The 14,622-nt window shown below is 48.6% G+C and overlaps 1 protein-coding gene across 1 annotated transcript in view; it reads left to right on the top strand.

Moving 5' to 3' along the window:
* The window catches only part of LOC118088948 (ADAMTS-like protein 2), a 38,870-nt gene extending 26,402 nt beyond the window's left edge, over positions 1-12,468 (top strand). The window contains exons 11-18 of the mRNA XM_035123192.2: positions 465-571; positions 2,188-2,314; positions 3,766-3,979; positions 5,622-5,777; positions 6,714-6,884; positions 9,393-9,569; positions 10,544-10,688; positions 11,248-12,468. Coding sequence (XP_034979083.2) covers positions 465-571; positions 2,188-2,314; positions 3,766-3,979; positions 5,622-5,777; positions 6,714-6,884; positions 9,393-9,569; positions 10,544-10,688; positions 11,248-11,366 — 1,216 coding nt within the window. The 3' untranslated portion in view covers positions 11,367-12,468. The remainder of the gene's footprint in view (positions 1-464; positions 572-2,187; positions 2,315-3,765; positions 3,980-5,621; positions 5,778-6,713; positions 6,885-9,392; positions 9,570-10,543; positions 10,689-11,247) is intronic.
* Positions 12,469-14,622: the final 2,154 nt, after the last annotated feature.

Below are 14,622 nucleotides of genomic sequence, written 5' to 3'. Positions count from 1 at the left end.
ATCTGAATGGCTGACAAACACACCAGCATGTTAACTTCAGTCTTACCCCAAACCCCAGGATTCAGATGGACTATCCACCCACCCATGATAGTTCTGTGGGTCACAGTGAAGGCCGATGGGAAGGCCGCAAAGCCAGAGCAGGGACCCACCTAGGGGCACAGTGGGCAGCCTCTTCTGCGAGGCCCCACTGAAGCTTTCCCCTCCTTAATTTATGGCATGCTAAGGTGTCCCGAGTCCATGATTTGGGAATTACTGGCCTAAAGAATGGAATCCTTGACAGGCCCACCAGCACTTGAGTTTCGAAATGCATCAGATTTGGTATGCACCAGACTCTGGGGGAGCAAGGATTGCATTCACACCTGGGCTCCTTTCCTAGTCCCCTCAGAATCCCAGAATGGATGGCCTTTCCTTCCCAGAGTAGACAATTCACCTGTGAGTTCATGCAAGCTCCTTTCCCCCTACAGCAACGACTTTGAGCTGAATCCCCTCGGCCACGACGACATCAGCCTGGCTGACATGTATCGCTGGAAAGTATCGGCCTACGCCCCTTGCAGCTCGACGTGCACGTCAGGTAGCTTTGCTGTGAAGCTGATGGTTTTTGAGAGCAATTCTCTTGAGGGACCAAACCTTTTGCTTGAATGTGCCTTGTTCTCTAGCACCCAGAGAGATCTTTTCTAGAAATAAGCATGAAAGTCTGGTATTGTAGGTGACGGCAATGCATCTGCTATTGATTCAGGTATCTGTTGACTGTTTGCTTCGCCTCTGCGTTCTCAACTCTTCAACCACAAATTCTGCATGGAGCGCCCCCCCCCCCAGTTGGTGCCCCTCTAGCTGTCTTGGACTACAACTCCCATCAGCCCTTCCTAGCACAGCCAATTGGTCCATTTAGCCTAATGTTGCTTGCATGGACAGGCAGTGCTGCCTAATGTGTTGTCCTCCCTGCTGCCCTGTCCCTGGGGCTGGTGGGGGCTGAACTTGGACCTTCCTACATGGGATCTGTTGTCCTTCCCCATTCTAAGCCACTCTGTGCATCCGTATGGCGCAATGACTGACTTTTTAGCACATTTGTTCTCTAGCTGCCCTGGAGCATTTAACCCACTACAGTGCACATGGGCAATAAATTATCGTATTTTTTAATTAATTCATACCAATAAAATTTAATAACATAATTATTCACTGCACAACCTTGATTCTTCATTCATATCCCAGCATTAACTGTGCAGCTTTAAGATGCTGTCCAGCTCGGCTGCTCAGAGCCCCTTCAGGTCTCCCAAGGAAGAGATGGGAAAGGAAACGCGAGTAGCTTGCCCTCCCGTGCTCAGGGCCGGCGCGTCCATTTAGGCGAACTAGGCCATCGCCTAGGGCGCCAAAATGGAGGGGGCGCTGGTCAGCCTGCCCCCAACCCCCCCGAGCCACCGCCCATCACCACCGCCCTCGCCTGTGGCTTGCTTTCTTATTTTTTTCTTCTCCCAACATTGTTGGGCGAGGGGCGGGCTAGCGAGGCACCACGCTAGTGGCTGACTGGCGTGACGCCCCTCCTCGCTGGCCCGCCCCTCGCCCGGCAACGTTGGGAGAAGAAGTTAAAAAGGAAGCTGCCAGCCGAGCGAGGCTGCTGGCTGCAGCTTCCTTTCTTATTTTTTCTCCTCCCGATGTTGCTGGGCGAAGAGCGGGCTAGCGAGCAGCCAATCAGAAGCTGCGGGCACCTCTGGGCCGAGCGGGAGGAAGCGGCCAGAAGCGGCCGAGAGCAGGAAGGAAGCGGCGCCGGCAGCGGCCCGGAGACAGCGTCCGCTGCTCAGGCCAGCAACATGGGCTCTGTGCCCCTTTTCATCCCTCCTGCCATTTACACTGGGGGGGCGGGGCGGGGCGCCAGAAGGTGACCTTGCCTAGGGCACCAAAAACCCTAGCACCGGCCCTGCCCCTGCTTCTGGATCTTCCCTGGAAGGCAGAGCTCTACAAAGTCCCTCTGGGTAGATGGGCCTTGTTGCATTGTGGGGACAAGATGCAAGTCTCCCTGGGGAGGCAAGGCCATCTTCTCTCATCAGATGAGATCTGGAAAAGTGGTGGTTGCAGCAGTGGGGAAATGTGAGTCACTTAGGCTGCTTAGCAGCCGCCAGGGAAGCCCCTCTGCCGCTAGGGGCCATTTAATGAACAGGGACTAAAAAGAAACACTTTTGGTTGTCCACGCAGGGATCAGCAGCTCCTACGCCATGTGCGTCCGCTATGATGGTGTGGAAGTGGAAGAAGCGTATTGTGATGCCCTGACACGCCCAGAGCCCACCCACGAGTTTTGCACAGGCAGAGACTGCCAGCCCAGGTGAGTGAAAGGAGCCAGTTCCCAGAAAGGGACTGGGATGGAGTGTAGGTGTGCAATCTTAATCCTGAACCAGAATATGAAATCTGTAGTTTGAGGTTGGTGGAAGGTGGTTAACTGTAATGTTCTTCCATCTTCCTTTACAGGTTTTTGCAAAATGCTGGGGAAATTATAAACAACAGCAGGACTCGCAATAATGGGCCTGCTTTGCGGTTGCTTACTTAATAGGCAAACCAAAATAATCCTGCAGAGTTTATATATAGAGAGAGAGAGAGAAAGAGAGAGAGAGAGTTTTTTTTATACTTTTCAAATTTATACATTCCATTAGCTGTACAACCAATTTAACATTTCAAAGCTCGAACTTCCTTCCCCCTCTTTCTGCAGTTCCTTAAATTTATTTTTTAATGCCTTCTGCATATCCAAATTCATTTAATTTGCTCTTTTAATTATCTACTTTAAATATATACTCTTATGATACTGCAGGTTATTACAAGAATCCTGCCAATGCTTTTATCTGTTTGCAATTTATCTGTAAATATTCAATAAACCATTTCCATTCTGTTATAAAAAGTTTCTTTTCTTGATTTCTTGTTCTTCCGGTAAGTTTTCCCATTTCTGCATATTCCATAAGTTTTTGTATCCCTTCTTCCTTTGCTGGGATTTCTCCTTTTTCCACTTTGGGGTGAGTAGCATTCTTGCTGCTGTAGTCGCATACATGAATAAATTTCTATACAATTTGGGTAGTTCTGTCCCTATGAGTCCCAAAAGAATACAAATGTTATTTTGAATATCCTTTTCAATTCATTATATAAAATGAAGGTTCATTTTATCATATGTGGTGGTCTTGTAGTAAGGTAACCTTACTGGGAAATGATATAAAATGAATTGCAGAGTTGATATTTTTAGTGGGAAGTGCATTTCACTCTTGTGTGGTTATAGGTCAGGGGTTGGCAACCTAAGGCCCACGAGCCGGAAGCGGCCCATGGGGGCCATTTAACCGGCCCCTAAGCCACCCCCAAACCGAGCCAACGGCCCGGCGAGTCCCGTGCGCTGCGCTAAATCGGCACGGCACAGGGACTCTCTTCTGCGCCTCTGGAAATCGCTTCTGCGCATGCCCAGATGCCGGAAATCCCTTCTGTGCAGGCGTGATTTTCAGCATCTGGGCATGTGCAGAAGCGATTTCCGGCGCTGTGGACATGCGCAGATGCAATTTCTGGCATCGCACTGCACTGGTCTGGCTCACAGAGGATCATCGCAGGAGTGAGTGGCCCACCCCCTGCCTGGTAAGCCTTGCCGACCCCTGTTACAGAGCCTCATGTAGTTAGGAAGCTTGGAAGGCTCTTCTGTTTTCTCCCTCTTGACTCAGATAATTCTACTGCTCTGACCTTCCAAGTTCCCTCAGACTAAGCCATGGTTGCTCTCTCTTCTCTCTCACCATTGGCGCCTGCGTGGAGGTGGGAGACCAGCCGGTGGAGCGAGTGTTCCAGGACCTGCGGTGAAGGCTACCAGTACCGAACGGTGCGCTGCTGGAAGATGCTGGCTCCAGGCTTTGACAGCTCTGTTTACGACGATATGTGCGAGTCGGCTGGGCTAGCCAGGCCCATGGAGCGGAAATCTTGCAAGAACAAAGCTTGTGGGCCACAGTGGGAGCTGTCAGAGTGGTCTGAGGTATGTAGAAGAAGAAGAGTTTGGATTTGATATCCCGCTTTATCACTACCCGAAGGAGTCTCAAAGCAGCTAACAATCTCCTTTCCCCTCCCCCCCCACAACAGATGTGGTTCTTTGGCAATTTCAGCAAAAGAAGAGTTTACAGCATGGGCTGTACCGGGGAAATACCGGGGAAATACGGTAGCTAAGTCAGCCTCTCTGCAAGTGCAAAGACAAATTTCCTTTTTAGGCACTTGAGGAGCAAAAGAAGGGATTTGTGATGTTTTAACCCTGATTTTTTTCATCTTCCATGATAGAATCATGGGGATGAAATCCGTTTTCAGGAAAATATGCCTTAGCATATTATTATCATTTGAAGTGGGTTTCCCTTATCCAGGATAAGCTGCAAGTGTGAGGGTCAAACTGGTGTTACCTGTTTTCATTTATTTTTATTTCCGTCAGTAAATTTCGTAGCCCAACAGCACAAACTCTCGGGAAAGGGTAAAACGCTCCTTGCATTTCTGCTTCTCTTTCAACCATGTCCCACAGCCCCCTATGGCACCTTTTCTATACTTCTCCACCCAGGGACTGCTCCTTGCACATAATTGCACAGCAAGCAATTCATAAATCAGTGATGGTAATAACCTAATGTCTCATTTCACTCGGAATGAGCGCTCAGTGGCTCCACAATTCAACGCTGCAAGTCGTTAGCACAAGTATTCAGAAAGCCATCATCCACCTGTACTACCTGCCCCCCCCCCAATCTAAGGAAAAAAAGATAGACATGTTGAGCCCCTTTCTGCTTTTTCTGAGTAATTTGAAAACTAGACCATAATTTCCAATATAATCCTGCCAAGGTGGCTAGAACTGTGATATCTTAGACTACACAGTGGCTATTATTTACGTAGAGTATTGGGCTTTGGCCTAGCTCCCTAAACGGCCTCAGTCTTGTATACTTGAAGGAGCGCCTCCGCCACCATCATTCAACCTGGACACTGAGGTCCAGCTCCAAGGGCCTTCTGGGAGTTCCCTTACTGCGAGAAGCGAAGTTACAGGGAACCAGGCAGAGGGCCTTCTCAGTAGTGGCACCCGCCCTGTGAAATGCCCTCCCATCAGATGTCAATGAAATAAACAACTATCTGACATTTAGAAGACATCTGAAGGCAGCCCTGTTTAGGGAAGCTTTTAATGACAATGTTTTAATTTATTTTTAACCTTCTGTTGGAAGCCGCCCAGAGTGGCTGGGGAACCCAGGTAGATGGGCTGGGTAGAAATCATTATTTATTATTATTATTATTATTATTATTATTATTATTATTATTATTTCGACATCTGAGACAAAAAAAAACACAACTTTCCCTCCCCACAATAAACTATACAGTGAATAGTTGCCATTTGCTTTATTAAACCGTGCTTAAATTCTGCTGCCCGGGGCAGATGGCTCTGTTAGGAAGGCATACATGTTGACCTTGAGCTAACATACGGTGAATTGTTTGCAATATTGGGAATATTAGGTCGCTTTCCTGAGTGGAAAGGGTGATCCCATACTGTTTATGAAGGAACAAGCTTGTCCACAGAAGAATAATTGCCTCCTCGTGGCTTGCATCTTTCACAGCGTTTTTCATTTCCCCTGTCCCATATCATCCTGTTCCCATCTTTATAGTGTTCTGCTCGATGCGGTGGCCCAGGGACAATGAAGAGGGAGGTGCGCTGCTCTGTAGAGCCCAATCTGTGCAGTGAGTCATTGAGGCCTGTCGGTGAGCGGGAATGCTCAGGCCCCCCCTGCGACTGGCATTGGACCGCCTCTGACTGGGGGCCGGTGAGTCGCAGAACATTCTTTCTGTTTTCTCCTCCTCTCCCCTCCCCATCTTAGAGGATCCGGTTAAGAGGGCATGGAGGTGGCAGGTTTGTCATCCGTGGGGAGCCTGTGGGTTTTGAAGTGGGCAGCAGGCGACTCATACCAGTTCCTGTCTCTTTGCTGCATGCTTTCATAACCAAGAAATAGGCTGGCGAAGGATCCCAGCGTGTCACAAACTCAGCTCCCCGTCAGACTTGCTGCCTCCCTGGAATGAGAGGATGCTCTCATCTTTTTTCTGTATACGTTTTGGGACAAGGTTGGCAGAAGCAGAACAACTGTCTTTCTGGGAAGCTTGCCATTCTAGATCTCCTTAGCCTGGGATTCCTGTACAGTGGAACCTTGGTTTATGAACACCTCGGTTTACGAATTTTCGGTTTACGAACGCCGCAGACCCATCTGGAACGGATTAATTCACTTTCCATTACTTTCAATGGGAAAGTTCGCTTCAGTTTATGAACGCTTCAGTTTATGAACAGACTTCTGGAACCAATTACACCCATGCTTCGGGTTAAGTACGCTTCAGGTTGAGTACTCCGTGGACCCGTCTGGAACGGATTAATCTACTTTCCATTACTTTCAATGGGAAAGTTCGCTTCAGTTTATGAATGCTTCAGTTTAAGTACTCCGCGGACCGTCTGGAACAGATTAATCCACTTTCCATTACTTTCAATGGGAAAGTTCGCTTCAGTTTATGAACGCTTCAGTTTATTAACAGACTTCCGGAACCGATTGTGTTCATAAACCGAGGTACCACTGTACCTGGGTCAGACCCTGCATGCATATTTTTAGACCGTATTTCTTGTGGCTGCATGGAATACAACATGAACCAAACACCTTCCTGATTAGAGACTGATTCTCAGGCGCTGTTACCTTGAAAGGCCTCTTTGTTTCTCCAAGTGCTCAGGTTTGTGTGGCGAGGGACGAATGAACCGCTTTGTCACCTGTCGCAATTTGGAGGGGAAGGTGATCTCAGACTCCCTGTGCAACCCCAACACCAAGCCTCTAGCAATCTATCCCTGTGGAGATAAGAACTGCCCTGCGCATTGGGTTAAGCAGGAATGGGACCAGGTGAGTCCACGCTTGGTCACACCCTTCATACGAACAGGATGCTCTTGCCAACACCACCCCCAAAAGGTTTGCCGCCTACTGTTGGGTGTATTTCTTGACTAACCATTAACTCAGTTCTGTGCATTGCCATTGCCTTCTGCTTCTGATCTCCCCCGAGCTTTCTCTTTGTAGGGTATCAGAGGTGTTGAAGCAGAGGGTTCATTGTTTCTGTTATAACCCCACCCCCCAATTTCTATAAAAGGACACAGGGCAGCTTGCATAAAATCAGCACATTGCAAAATAAGATCTAGGGGGAGAAATAGCAACCTTAAAAATAAACCACCTTTTAATAAGCAGACTAGCTGGCCCGGCCACACGTTGCTGTGGCTTATCCCTGTGATGGCCCCCACCTTGTCCTGACCCATGACCTATCCCGCCCCCTCGACCCTGTCTGCAAAGCCGAGCCGAGCTGTTGTGGAGAGGGAAACTTTCCTAGCTGCAGTACCAGCGTAGAGGGCGCTGTTTTGCAACCTCTCCTGTGCTCCCAGCATCCCCGGCTGTCGTTGTGTTCGGGAACGGTGGGTTTTACCTGCTTTACCTGCCATAGGTGTGACATCTATCTACGCAAATTGTATATGGTCACTTGCATATTCGCTTGGGACGTTTTGTCCAAATTTGAACGCAATCGGTCAAACGGTTTCGGAGAAAAGTGGAGACACACCCACATGGCCAGTTTACATTTTTATATACTGTATATAGAGGGCACAACCAAAGACAGGGAGCCATGGGATTGCATAATTATTCCCTCCCCTGGCCGCCAATTCACCAACCTCAACTAGGGTTCCCTCTTAACCAAGATTTGAAACCAGGATTTGAGGTAGCTTCCATAGTTAAGGAGAAACCTCACTAGCATCAATATGGCTTTGGCTCCAAGCACCACCACCACCACAACAACAACTGCAGGTGGCCAGAAGGCAGATCACCACAGCTCTCAGTCCACCTGCAGTCAGTAGTATCCCATTTGGCACTGTACAGCTACTGATGCTGACCTTGTTCCTCAGTTTCTGCTGGTCATAGGCTACTTTTCTGCTAAACCATATGCCTACCTCCAAGCTAAAGGTGAGGAGCTTCCCCCACCTTTCAAGGGCTGCATCGCTTTGGGAGTAAACTATTGCGGGTAGCTGCACACCAGAGCAAAAACTAGATTTCTTTCTGGACAGATCGACACCTTAAATTTAAAGCACATCCAACACACATTTTAAGCACATTAGGTAAATGTAAAGGGACCCCTGAACATTAGGTCCAGTCGTGACCGACTCTGGGGTTGCGGCACTCATCTCGTTCTATTGGCTGAGGGAGCCAGTGTACAGCTTCCAGGTCATGTGGCCAGCATGACAAAGCCGCTTCTGGCAAACCAGAGCAGCACATGGAAACGCCGTTTACCTTCCCACTGTAGCGGTTCCTATTTATCTACTTGCATTTTGACGTGCTTTCGAACTGCTAGGTTGGCAGGAGCTGGGACCGAGCAACGGGAGCTCACAGCACATTACGTCCCCCAAAGAATCCTGGGAACTGTGGTTTGTTAAGGGTGCTGGGGGATTGCATCTCTGTGAGAGGGAAACTACAGTTCCCAGGATTCTTTGAGGGATGTCATGTGCCTTAAATATGTATTAGATGTGTTTTAATTTCTCTCTTTCTGCCATCCTGTCTCCTCCCCACTCCCTGCCAAAGCCAGCCCTACCTATCAGCCCATTGGCTTGCTGAGAGAGACTGCTGTTTATATTTCATGTTTCTTGAGATGACTGGCTCCATTTTTCCTTTTATAGTGAAAAAAGAGGTATGGCTATGAAAAAAGCAAACAAAACAGAAAGCAAAACCACATAACCTCTAGTTTACTGAGACTGGATCTAGACACATCAAAGAAGCGTTTCGGTTAACGCTTTGCAAACTTTGTATGAGAAATCGGGTTGGCAAAAAAGGAACTCCACAGCGCCATCTGGCGTCACAGTGAGCATGCACAAACAACACACATAAAGTTTTTTTTTCCTTTGCCAGTGTAGCTGAGTCCTTAGTGGAGTACAGCGATTAAGGGGGAATAAAAATAAAAACTTCAGCAAAGGTGTGGAGTCAAAAAGGAAATGTGCAATGAAAAGAACTCCTATAGATATGATTGGAGTTGCGTAATAACTTGGGAGATTTGATAAAAATCATCCTTAAAAAAATATTTACCGAGTGGATTGGAAATTTTATAATGAAAATAAAATAACTTGCGCCCTTGCAGTAAGGGTCGACATAATGAGAATGGGAATAAATCGAGTCTCGAATCAATAAAAGTTAACTTTTGCTATGTGCTAGATTAAAAAGAGGCAACTGTACCTTTGCCTTCCTCCCAACACCTGTCTAGCCAGAGCACATCTTAAGCATCAGTCAGAAGCATGATGCGCGATCCCACTGGGCAACTGCCCAGCATAACCCCGTGCAACATTCTCATGCTGACGACTGAATGAAACCCCTCTTCCTCCCTTCCAGTGCAATGCAACATGTGGCCGAGGCGTCAAGATGCGGACAGTGCTGTGTGTGGGGCTGGAAAATGGACTGTACAGGGAGTACCCCGAGAAGCGCTGCGATGCTCTCCCCAAGCCGGAAGTGCAGGCGTCCTGCTTCAAGAGACCCTGCTCAACGTGGTTCTCCACCTCTTGGTCCCAGGTAGAGGAAGGGGCTAGTTCTGTGGTGGGGCTTAAGATGGGGATGAAAAGAGGGTAGATGAGACCCACCTGCCCCTCACTTCCCTCTACAGGCCCTGCAGAAACCGCCTTCTTAACTGATGGACCCTCTATCGGTCTCATCCACTCAGTAGATGAGGAACCACACCTACCTGTGCGGGTCCTCATCCTATCCATCACCCAGCCTTGACAGATCACCAACAGGAGCAGCCTTAAGCAGGGAGCTAGAGTCATTCCCGGGCCACAATCAGATCTGATCTGATCAGGCCCACACTGAAACCCTGCCGCAAATATTAATTTACCATTCAGAGTGTTGCTTTGCTACAACAACCCTTTGCCAGCTTAAGCCAGCTCTGCAAAATTCAGCCGAGAGAGCAAGTCCCTTTAAGGCAGGAGCGTCCCATCATTTCAGGACAGCCTCCGGGGTTCCCTTATGACAGGGGTGGCCAACTCCGAAGAGACTGCGATCTACTCACAGAGTTAAAAACTGGCAGTGATCTACCCCCTTTTGGGGGGTTCAGGTCAAAGTTGTTAAGCTTTTTTTAAGGAGGAAGAAAGCCCCGTTTTTTAGGGGTTCAGGTCAAATTTGTTGAGATTTTTTAGGAAGGAGGAAGGCCCATTTTTAGGGGTTCAGGTCAGAGTTGTTGAGCTTTTCTGAGGTGGGAGGAAAGCCCTCTTTTTGGGAGGTGAAGGGCTAAAATGTTGAGCATTTTTTAGGGGAGCCAAAGTTCTTGAGCTTCTTTGGGGGGGGGAGCCAGTGATCTACCAGTGATCTACCACAGGCGTCCAGTGATCTACCAGTAGATCACGATCTACCTGTTGGACGTGCCTGCCTTATGACATGCCGCCTCTGTCACTATAAACATTGCACTCTGCATCCCCCCTTCTACTGGGGAACATTTAGTTACCTTGTTTTTTAATCCACACCCCTCCCCCCCGCCCTTCTGCCTCCCGTAGTGCAGCAAGACCTGTGGCACAGGCCTGCGTTTTCGCGAGGTGAAGTGTTACCAAGGAGAAGTCCTGGGGCAAGGCTGTGAGTCAGCTTCCAAGCCTGAAGCCAAGCAGACATGCCAGCTCCAGTTGTGTCCCACAGATGCCCCAGGTAGGATTTCCTCGGGGGTGCCCTTGCGGGCTCAGTCTTGAGAGAGAGAAGGGGGTCACAGCTATTTTCCTTTGTAATGCACGTGGGGACTGTGCGGCAGAGAAGCAGAACGGCAAGGACGACTGGCTTTGCTTAACGATTGGCTGACCAGCTGTGATGTCACAGAAGGGTGATGCAAGCAGGAGGGTCTGTGGTTGCCATTGGAGGACCGGTTTAGCTCCTAGAGAGAGAGACAGACAGGACAGGCAGGTGCATGGAAAAGAATGGGGCAGTGGTGAAACATTGGGTCCAGGATGGCAGGATTTGTGGAAGGGTGGTTTTGACAAGTGAGCAGAAGGGAAGGCCAGAGGAAATGATTGGAGGAGGAAAACTAGGGAAAGGAATGGAATAAAGGGTACATGTTGGCCAAGAACTGCAGAGATAAGGAAGACTACAGTCCCCATATAAATTCGAAGTCAGCCACATTTTGGAAATAAATTAGCCCAGTCCCTGTGAGATGGCCAGGGAGGGGTTAAGCAACTCTCTTACTGACGCCTGTTGTCCCATTTCCACTCTTTAGATGAAGACTGTGAAGACAAAACGACAGCTAACTGTGTGCTGGTCCTAAAAGTGAAGCTCTGCTCACATTGGTACTACAGGAAGGCTTGCTGTAGATCCTGTAGGAGCAAGTCACCCTGATTCCACATCTGGCTGTTGTAACTTCCCTGCCCAGAACAAGGAGCAAAATGTCCTTAAGCACCAGAAGACTTTACTGAAATCTGCATTCTAGACCGGAAGCCATGGTTCCTGACTTGCAGCAACTCCTAGAGAACATCCTAGCTAGCTAGCAAGTATTTTTCCCCCATGTAGCAGTCAAAAGGACCCTGTTTACATGGCCTTTCAAAAAAAGACACCAGGTCTCTAGATACCACAGTACCAACATGTAACTATCAGACTTCAGAGTGCCCCTCACAGGTACTTTATCATGCTATGTGAAATCCTAAAATCCTTGACCTCCCCCATATCGTGGAACAGCTGGGGCTTATTAAACTGCCACCCCTTCCCATTCATTTAGCCTGAAGGCGGTCCCCTGCTGATATTGGCATCTATGTGAATCCAGGCCTTTGCGTTTATGTAGTGCATCAGATTGTAAGAAGCATTTTGCAATCATTCAAATGTAAAGAATAGCCCTGCTGGATCAAACCAAAAACTCCCATCTAGTCCAGCATTCTACTTCTCACATTGGGCAACACATGCCTCTTGGGAAGCTCACCAACCGGATGTGACGGCTTCCTCCTGCTGTTGCTCCACAGCAACTGGGTCTCCAGAGACATTTCATTTAGCCGTTGTAGCTAGTACCACCCGATAGAACTTTTCTTCATGAATTTGTTCTTTGCTGAAGGCCACCTGATGAGTTCATGAATCCAAAAGGAAAACGGGAGCGTGTGCTCTCTGAGTTTTTCGGAGGGGTGCCAGTCTTTCGGAGGGGTGCACAACCCAGTCTTTTTGCAAGCTGCGTAGTATCCATCTATACCACCCATACGATGCCTCTGGCATTGCACATAGCAGTTGGGAATTCATGGGGGCGAGAGGTGCAACCCATACAGGGCAGGACAAGCATCATATTGCTCAAAAACATTCTTTTGTTAGGGTTCATCAAGTTTTCTGCAAAGTGTCAGTCTTAGAACTTGGTACACAGGAATCTCATGTGCAGACATATGCTTGGAGGAAAGTTATGTCATAGCATGAATAAACAAAAGGAGAGAGAGAAGGTGGGTGCTTTGAATGTTCCATCCTCTAGATATAGCAAGTTGTCTGTGATTAATCTACAAAATCTTTTTTTTTTTAAAAAAAATCACTTTACAATAAAGAGAGAGGAAAAAACCGTGTGATTTCACAATGCGAGGAGATTTGCGGTAGATGGAAAGGGCGCATGCAATGGAAGTTGCACGTCTGTGGCAAGAAGCAGCGGGAGTGGGGAGGTGGCTGACTTGGGAATCTGAGGGGAGGGGAGAAGCGCTCCAATGTTTCTGTGAAATTGCTGGGTGGGATTTTGGCCTGGAATGATGGTGACATATCTAGCACCCAAGGGAGAGACAAGACATGTGCAACTACGCTTCTCGAAAAGGATGAGCTTTTTGAGATGGGCTCTGCCAAGGATGAAGCTGTGACCTTGGGAGAGGTCATCGGAAGAATGCAGGGGGTCTACAAGAGGAAGCAGCTTAATATCCCTCTTTGAGGTGTCTTTAAAAATATTACTTGGAAGGATCCCCTACAGAAATGCCTCACTATTTTGCAAGCACTGTTTCATCCCAACCCCACAGATGAGTCTGTGCATCCTCCTTACCTTCCAAGTCCTGGACTGCAGAATCCGCGACCGGCAGCCGTGCGACACCGGAAGTTGCGTCGACGTAACTTCCGGTGTCGCTTTGCCCTTCTATGGGCACCAAAAATGGCCGCCGCCGGCTTCGAAAGCCGCTTGTACGCATGTCAGGAAGTGCATAGACGCAACTTCCGGTGTCGCTCCGCCCATCTATGGGCACCAAAAATGGCCACCGCCGAAAGTCTATGCACTTCTGGACATGCGTAGATGCGATTTTTGAAGCCGGCGGCGGCCATTTTTGGTGCCCATAGAAGGGCAAATCGGAAAGAAAAAAAATGGCCACCGGAGAAAAACGGGAGCCGAAGTGATACGGGGGACCACCGGGAAAAGGTAAGTAAAATCGGGGTTTTCCCGGAGAAAACGGGGTACTTGGCATCTATGGCATTCTCCCTTTCAGTTACCAGTATCCATCATTCCTGTGAAAGGTTCTGTGGGAATTTGTACAAAGGGAAGTAAGCCGATAAGGACATGGTTGACGATCATGTGGAAACCTCAGGTGAGGAGGCCATACTTGCTTGCTTTCAACACAGCTTGATGTGCCCATGTCTGCACCAACTGTTTAGATGCCAGTCTGTGACAGTGTTTGGCCTATTTCAAGTCTGCCAGGCCTATACTGAACAAGAGAGATTACCCCAATCCCAGAAGCGGGTTTCCCAAATCTGCCAGGGAAGTTGATGTAACTGGGGTGAAAGATTTAGTTGGCAATTGAAGTAGACCTGGTCAAAAGAACGGTTCTGTTGACTCTGGCAAGAAGAGGCCAGGCCCTTAGTATTTACATCAAGTCTAGCAAAGGCTTCATACTCAAAGGGGTTGATGCTGCCCTCTTAAGTTTCCCTTCTGTGGCTGAAGAGGACTCTGATACCTGAGCACCCACAGCCCCAGGTAGATGTCAGGGCCACAAATGGCGAGGATTCCAGTTCCAGGGGGAAGTTGTCTGCCTGCCTCGAGGGCCAGAGTGGCACACTTCCAGTTAAAAAATAGGAAACAAAGACCTGAAGAGCCAGCAGCAGAAGACACCAACAGGAGGATGAATTCCTAAGGTGGGGCAGGACAGAATGGCGGGGGAGCTTAGACTGGTAGATTGTCATTGAGAATTTGTATACTTCCTTTCATTTTGAGAATACGAAGGTAGTGCCCCATTCTGTCCTATGAGACAAGTTACTTAAACTAAAGGACAGGCTCGGGGGGGGGGCAGGGTTTTACAGCCTGGTGGAGCTGGTTTGGCCTTCAGATGAGCTGACAGGGCATCCTGGATGGTGCCCTGAAGAACACATCTAAGTCTGGCTCCATCTGCACTATATGTTTAAAGCAGTATCATACCACTTTAAGCAGTCATGGCTTCCCCCAAAGAATCCTGGGCATTGCAGTTTGTCAAGGGTGCTGAGAGTTGTTAGGAAGCCCCCGTTCCCCTCACTGAGCTACAGCTCCCAGAGTTCCCTGCTAAGAGGGAATGGTAGTTGGAGCTTGGCCACTGGAAGCCCAAACAAGGCCAAGCCCAGCCTTTGTACATCATCAGGGGTCCCAGCCACAAGTTGATCCAGCAATGGACAAACAGATAAACGCAACGGAAGA

Source organism: Zootoca vivipara, chromosome 7 (assembly GCF_963506605.1).
Source record: "Zootoca vivipara chromosome 7, rZooViv1.1, whole genome shotgun sequence".
Taxonomy (NCBI): Eukaryota; Metazoa; Chordata; class Lepidosauria; order Squamata; family Lacertidae; genus Zootoca; species Zootoca vivipara.
This window is presented reverse-complemented; position numbering and strand designations above follow the sequence as displayed.